The sequence below is a fragment of the Sycon ciliatum genome, chromosome 6, assembly GCF_964019385.1.
Source record: "Sycon ciliatum chromosome 6, ocSycCili1.1, whole genome shotgun sequence".
NCBI classification, from domain to species: domain Eukaryota; kingdom Metazoa; phylum Porifera; class Calcarea; order Leucosolenida; family Sycettidae; genus Sycon; species Sycon ciliatum.
In genome coordinates, this window is record NC_088648.1 from 13,134,370 (window position 1) to 13,141,869 (window position 7,500).

Sequence of the window (7,500 nt, forward strand, 5' to 3'; positions counted from 1 at the left end):
ATGGTTCGGCGCTGCGTCGTACTCTGTTGGTGATGCGTTGGTTATATCGTCGGGTCGACCTCTGCCGACTGAGAATTTCACTCGTGGAGAAGGAGTCGCCGTCTTGTTGAGGCGGCGTGCCAGAGCGGCGTTTGAGCGCGGAGGCTCGCAGCAGAGTGCTGTCTCGTCCAGACTTATGACATGTAAGTTGAAGTTTCCTCTGTGTACTGGCACCCAGCGGCAGTGCCCTGCTGAGAGAGCCTCTGTGTGGGTACATCTGGTTGTTTGTTATGCACCCACGTTCCGGGCCAGTCGATCAGTGAAGGACGCATTCTATACAGATTTGCAGCAGACTGTCATGGCTGTTCCTCTCTCAGATCATTTGATCGTCCTTGGGGACTTCAATGCACGTGTGGGTTCTGCTGTTGAGCCTCAGTCTTCTGGTTTGTGGCGGGATGTCCATGGAGGCTTTGGCATTGGTGAGCGCAATGATGCTGGGATGGAGTTGTTGGATTTCTCGTTACGCAATAACCTGACCATCTGCAACACCCATTTCCGGAAGAGGATGATACATCTGGCTACGTGGCGGCACCCGAGATCCCAACGTTGGCATTGTATTGATTATGTACTTGTCCGTGTAAGTCAGATGCAGTATGTTGTGGATACCCATGTGATTCGCGGTGCAGAGTGCAGTACTGACCACAATCTCTTGTGTATGACGTATTGCCTGCCAGGGAGGATTGTGCCCGGCCGAAATCAGAATCAAAAGCGCAGGAACCGGCGGTTTGCGGTTCAGGAGCTGCTGACTGTGCCAGGTATGACTGACGAGAGGCGGGAGTTAGTCGAGTGCACCCGAGCGGAGTATGGCCACTGTTTGTCTGGTGGCTTGGAGAACTTTGATGCTGGTGGACTCATCGAGGAGCAGTGGTCCTGTATTAAGAAGGCTATAACGTCATCAGCTAAGGCGGCAATCGGGCATGAGAGGCGTAGCAGTCCTGACTGGTTTGTCCAGAGTGCGGCCACATTGGAGCCTATTCTGAAGGCCCGGAATGATTTGTATCGGAAATGTCACTCTGGTTCCCGGGCGGATTTGGTTGCCTACAGGGAGGCCCGTGGTGAGGCCCGTGCGGCTGTTCGTTCCGCAAAGGAGAGTTGGCTCAGTAAACAAGCTGACATCGTGGAGGCTGAGCGGTTTAATACCAAGAGTGCCTGGGCTGCCATTCGGGCGATTCAGCGATGCTTTGGGGGCATCACACCCATGAAGGTGCAATCCATCCAGGACACCGATGGCATTGTATGCACGTCGTTGGAGGCCATCTCGTCCAGGTGGTATGAACACTTTTCAAACGTCCTTAATATCAGGAGCCTCTATGACTTGGACGTTTTCGGTACGCTGGAGGTCAGGCCCATCGACGAGGAGCTCGCCAACCCTCCATCTCCTGAGGAAGTTGGTCGAGCTATACGTGCAATGGCTAATGGCAAGGCAGCTGGCGCATCGGGGATCCTGCCCGAACTTGTGAAGTATGGCTCCAGTGAGCTGCATGAATGTTTGCTGGCCTTGCTTTTGACTGTCTGGTCCACAGGTGGTGTTCCTCAGGAGTGGCGGAATGCCCAGCTGGTGCCAATCCCAAAGCGTGGAGATCTATCGCTCTGTGACAATTGGCGTGGGATCTCTCTTTTGGAGGTGGTGGGCAAGATGGCTGGTCGCTTGATACAGAACCGCCTTCAATCCAGGGCCGAGCATCTCCTCCCGGAGTCTCAGTGCGGATTTCGACCCAACCGTGGCTGTGCTGATGCTGTGTTTACTGTCCGGCAACTGGTGGAAAAGGCATACGAGCATCGTACAAAAATATTTTGTATCTTCGTGGGCTTGAGAAAGGCATATGATTCTGTGCCTAGGGCTGCACTGTATCGTGCTCTTTCTGTCCTTGGTATTCCTCCGACTCTCCTCAAGGTCATTGAGTCATTTCATGATGGCATGGTGGCGGAGGTGCGTGTGCCTGGAGGTGTCACGGATGAAATTCGTGTGGAGAACGGCCTGAGGCAGGGGTGTGTAATGGCCCCAATCCTCTTTAACCTCTATCTGGCTCTGGTGGTGGAACGTTGGCGGTCTGTTCTCGCTGATCGTGACCCAGACATTGGCATCCAATTTCACTATCGCTTGGATGGCCAGTTATTCAACCCAGCACGACGAACCCGTACCTATCAGCAGACCGCTGTTGTTGATGTTGAGTATGCGGACGATGCAAACTTTGTAGTTGGTTCGCGGGAGCATGCTGTGTTGGCCTTGACGGCGTTCCAGGATGTTTCTGCTGAATTTGGCCTCACTGTGAGTATACCCAAGACCAAGTTTATGGTGGCTGGTGTTGGTGTTACTTCAGTTGACACTGCTGGCATTCCGCTTCATGGACAGGTGGTGGAAAATGTTTCCTCCTTCGTTTATCTGGGTTCTGTCATCACTCCGGATGCGCGTTCTGCGGGAGACGTTTCGAGGCGTTTGTCACTCGCCTCGCGTGCCTTTGGATCGCTTCAGGATGTGTTTGCTAATCGTGATCTTTCACTCCATGTGAAGCGCCGATTGTATAACGCCTGTGTGATGACAGTGCTACTGTATGCTTCGGAGTGCTGGTGCCCTTTGCAGGGTGACCTCCGGCGCCTCGATAGTTTCCACCACCAATGCATCCGTAGCATCTTGTGTGTTTCGCGAACACAACAGTGGGAGGAACGCATCACCAATGAGCAGCTCCGAGAGATGTGGGGTGATACATCGCTATTGTCCTCCCGGCTTCGGAAGCGGAGGCTTGAATGGCTTGGCCATGTGGCCCGCATGTCGGACGTTCGTGTGCCCAAGCAGCTGTTGTTTGGCTTCCTACCGTCGCCTCGGCCTGCGTGTGGTCCCCGTCGTCGCTGGAGGGATGTGATTTCGGCTGATCTTCGGCACATCGGCATTGAACATCTAGCTTGGTATGGGATTGCTCAGGATCGATCTGCCTGGCGGGTGTCTGCCGTTGGGCCGAGCCTCGGCGGTCCTTCCCATGACCAATCTCAACGGGTGGACTGTCTTATCTGCCACCGTTCGTTTCGTCGGCCAGGTGACAAAGCAAGACACAAGTGTAGCGCAGAACGAAGTCTCCCCATCCAGGGACAGCGTGGTGCTGTGCAGTGTGGTACATGCAGGAGGTGGTTTCACTCTCGTGGTGGCTTGCGTGTACATCATTGTTTGCCCCTGGAACCATCGGAAGCGTCCGCGCCGGCATCACCTATTCCGCTCAACGTCCCAGCTTCTCTCTTGTGTGTGACATGCAATCGGCAGTTCAAGTCAGTGCCTGGTTTCAGACGTCACAAGTGCGACCGTGGCCATCGAGCAACCAAGTCTGATAGAGCGTCGTATGGTGTTCGCTGTTCTCGCTGCAGCCGTCAGTTCCGTCGACAGAGTGACCTGAGTCGTCATCTCCGTTTCTGCTCCTGACAATGACTCTGGCTCCTTTCGGAGTGGTGTGGCCCTTGTGGCAACCAAGCTACAGTAGTAGTAGTATGTGTGTGTGTGTGTGTGTGTGTGTGTGTACATGTGTGCATGGTGTCCAGCTGTGATTTCAGCAGATTTCTCGGTAACAATGTGATCAGTGCAAATGAACCAGTTAGCTGCATTTGTACAGTCCGGACCTCTGTCTGGGTATTGCACATTTTCCGTGATCTTCATCACACATGAATTGCTCGTTTCACATCATCTTCATACACAGTGCATGGTGCATCATGCGCCATGCATCATGCACCATGCACCATGCGCCATGCACCATGCGCCGTGCATCATGCACCGTGCATCATGCACCATGCACCATGCACCATGCACTATACACCAAAATGACATTATGGTAAACACGCACGCACACACACGCACCCATGCACGCACGCATGCACATGGGACACAGTCATTCGAACATGCTCCCATGAACGCATGCACAGCCAGGATTGCTGTACCGTTACTATTTCAGTAGCGTAAACTACCGGCTGCTCACCTTGCAAAGCCCGAGTAGCAATGACAAGCACCGCAGACACTGTCACCATTGCCGGAGCAAAATATGGAATTTTTAGTCTGTGCGACAAAGAAACAAGAAAATACCCAGCGTTCAGGTGAAACCAATTTGCCTGAATTTTCAACTTCAACTGCTGGCTTAGAAAGCCACATGTCATCTGATAAAGTCAGACTGATGCATGTGCCACATGTCATCTGATAAAGTCAGACTGATGCATGTGCCACATGTCATCTGATAAAGTCAGACTGATGCATGTGCCACATGTCGTCTGATAAAGTCAGACTGATGCATGTGCCACATGTCGTCTGATAAAGTCAGACTGATGCATGTGCCACATGTCATCTGATAAAGTCAGACTGATGATGCATGTGCCACATGTCGTCTGATAAAGTCAGACTGATGATGCATGTGCCACATGTCGTCTGATAAAGTCAGACTGATGATGCATGTGCCACATGTCGTCTGATAAAGTCAGACTGATGATGCATGTGCCACATGTCGTCTGATAAAGTCAGACTGATGATGCATGTGCCACATGTCGTCTGATAAAGTCAGACTGATGATGCATGTGCCACATGTCGTCTGATAAAGTCAGACTGATGATGCATGTGCCACATGTCGTCTGATAAAGTCAGACTGATGATGCATGTGCCACATGTCGTCTGATAAAGTCAGACTGATGATGCATGTGCCACATGTCGTCTGATAAAGTCAGACTGATGATGCATGTGCCACATGTCGTCTGATAAAGTCAGACTGATGATGCATGTGCCACATGTCGTCTGATAAAGTCAGACTGATGATGCATGTGCCACATGTCGTCTGATAAAGTCAGACTGATGATGCATGTGCCACATGTCGTCTGATAAAGTCAGACTGATGATGCATGTGCCACATGTCGTCTGATAAAGTCAGACTGATGATGCATGTGCATTTACGTCAGTTACACTGTTTCAAGAAGGCCTTTTAAAAAAAGTTTCCGAGGGACGGTCTCTACAGAGATAGTAAACATCAACAACCATGTCAAATAATGACCAGAGATACGTTTGGCGTTCACAATAGTGCACACGCACGCACGCACCCACACTCTCACTCTCTCACACTTACAGTACACGCTGCAATACGAAACCTGACAATCTAATGATCTTTAGCTTCAAACTAGATCCAAATCTTACCCTGTTTGTTTCGCATGCACACTGACAAATTCCATCAACGTCCACAGTCACCTCACCATACCCAAGTATGCGAATGACTAGTCTGCATGTACACAGTAACACAAAACACACACATATACATATCTACAGCCATCAAGCTAAAGCACCAGATCTGCAGGAAACCCCTTAGAATGGCGGTGAACGAGAGGACGTGCCAAGCTCAGGGCCCTCGCTGTGCTCTTTCTTTACCTAGGTCATCATGCGTGTTATCCAAACTGCTAGAAGTGTTCTTCATTGTGTGAGGAGGCTTGTTCAAGATACGGACTAGCCAACAAAAAAATCATCTTTCATTGAGAGTCTAGCCGTTTGGATAGACGAGAAGGCAGAAATGTCTGTATATCTGGTGAAGTTAAATAAAAACAAACAACCAAACAAACAATATTTCACCGTTGCTAAGTGTTTGCTGGGCTTTCTGGAAACCCAATTGGTACTACAGCAAGTCTGCTATTCCACATACCAGTACATGTACTATATATAATGCAGGTTGGCGTAAGATTTTGACTTCTCATATCTTCGGTATCCTTCAAGATTGTCCTTCGAAATTTTCTGGTTAACCCGGGTTGATGCAGGTCTTTCAGAAAACACACAGATTGTCTGGTTTACAGGCAAATAACAGGGTGAATTCCCTCTATATGACCAGTAGACAGACTAGTACTGATCCAATGTCAATGTGACTGTCATCTATGGAAGCAGCGGTAAGCTGAACTTCAGCGGAGCTGTGAACCAGCAAACAAAATCACAGTTATCACTTCCGCTGCATAGCTCGCTAGGCATCCCATTGCTTTGTACCTTGCTAATCCCTTCCCCTTTGGTGTACGTGTATTTCATTTTCTTTTTTTCTCTTCTTCCGTGGTTGGTCTCACCCTCTCCTCAATTCAATTGGCTGTCTTGACGTGCTACGAGGTGCAGAAATAAATAAATCAATAAAATCAATAAAATAAACTCAAGAGTCCCTTGTGTATGGCGGGGCAATGCCTTCATGACCCAACAAAACATCAGTCTGATATTCCCTTACGGTTTGGTGCTACGCAGGAGGTGACAGTGAGTGGGTGTCACGGTGACCGAGTATCTGGCCTTCAAACACACCAGTCAAAAGGACAAACACAAGAATTGAAAATGACTTTCTGCATCAAAAGACAAAGTCAGCATCTGTAAGTATTTTGGCAATTGTACAAAAAGAAACACAACACCCCAATCAACAACCACAAGTGTGCATTCTCTAAAGCAATACCGACCGTCACTGCAAATATGTTCACTATGTTAGCACTGGATCTACTAACAGGATTATATTTTCCTGTCCGGCCTTCAATGAGCTGTAATGATGGCAGACTGGGAAACAATGATAAAGTTCAAAGTCGGAAATTAGTCCCCAAGTATACCTTGAATAAGTACCCAAAGTGAAAATACAGTAAAACCTGTCAAGGCCACCACTCGGATAAGGAGACCACCTGTACAAGAGGACCACTACAGCTAGGACCAACGAATGCTACTTCCAGTCAAATGGCACTGGATAAGGAGACCACCTGATTACAGAGACCACACTTTGAAGGTCCCTTGAGCCGTGGTCGTCTTAGACAGGTTTCACTGTATAATCACCACCCTGTCACCACCACCTTCACACCACCACCTTCACACCACCTCCTTCACACCACCACCCTGTCACCACCACATTCACACCACCACCTTCACACCACCACCTTCACACCACCACCTTCACACCACCACCTTCACACCACCACCTTCACACCACCACCTTCACACCACCACCTTCACACCACCACCTTCACACCACCACCTTCACACCATCACCTTCACACCACCACCCTGTCACCACCACATTCACACCACCACCTTCACACCACCACCTTCACACCACCACCTTCACACCACCACCTTCACACCACCACCTTCACACCACCACCTTCACACCACCACCTTCACACCACCACCTTCACACCACCACCTTCACACCACCACCTTCACACCACCACCTTCACACCACCACCTTCACACCACCACCTTCACACCACCACCTTCACACCACCACCTTCACACCACCACCCTGTCACCACCACATTCACACCACCACATTCACACCACCACCTTCACACCACCACCTTCACACCACCACCTTCACACCACCACCTTCACACCACCACCTTCACACCACCACCTTCACACCACCACCTTCACACCACCACCTTCACACCACCACCTTCACACCACCACCTTCACACCACCACCTTCACACCACCACCTTCACACCACCACCT

At 50.2% G+C, this 7,500-nt stretch overlaps 1 protein-coding gene across 1 annotated transcript in view; it reads right to left on the reverse strand.

Annotated features, from left to right (window-relative positions):
* Positions 1-7,500, reverse strand: part of LOC135819405 (integrin beta-1-like) — a 59,151-nt gene that overhangs the window by 19,116 nt on the left and 32,535 nt on the right. Inside the window, exons 15-17 of the mRNA XM_065332606.1 lie at positions 6,243-6,301; positions 5,189-5,270; positions 3,996-4,072 (exon numbers count right to left, since the gene is read on the reverse strand). Coding sequence (XP_065188678.1) covers positions 3,996-4,072; positions 5,189-5,270; positions 6,243-6,301 — 218 coding nt within the window. The remainder of the gene's footprint in view (positions 1-3,995; positions 4,073-5,188; positions 5,271-6,242; positions 6,302-7,500) is intronic.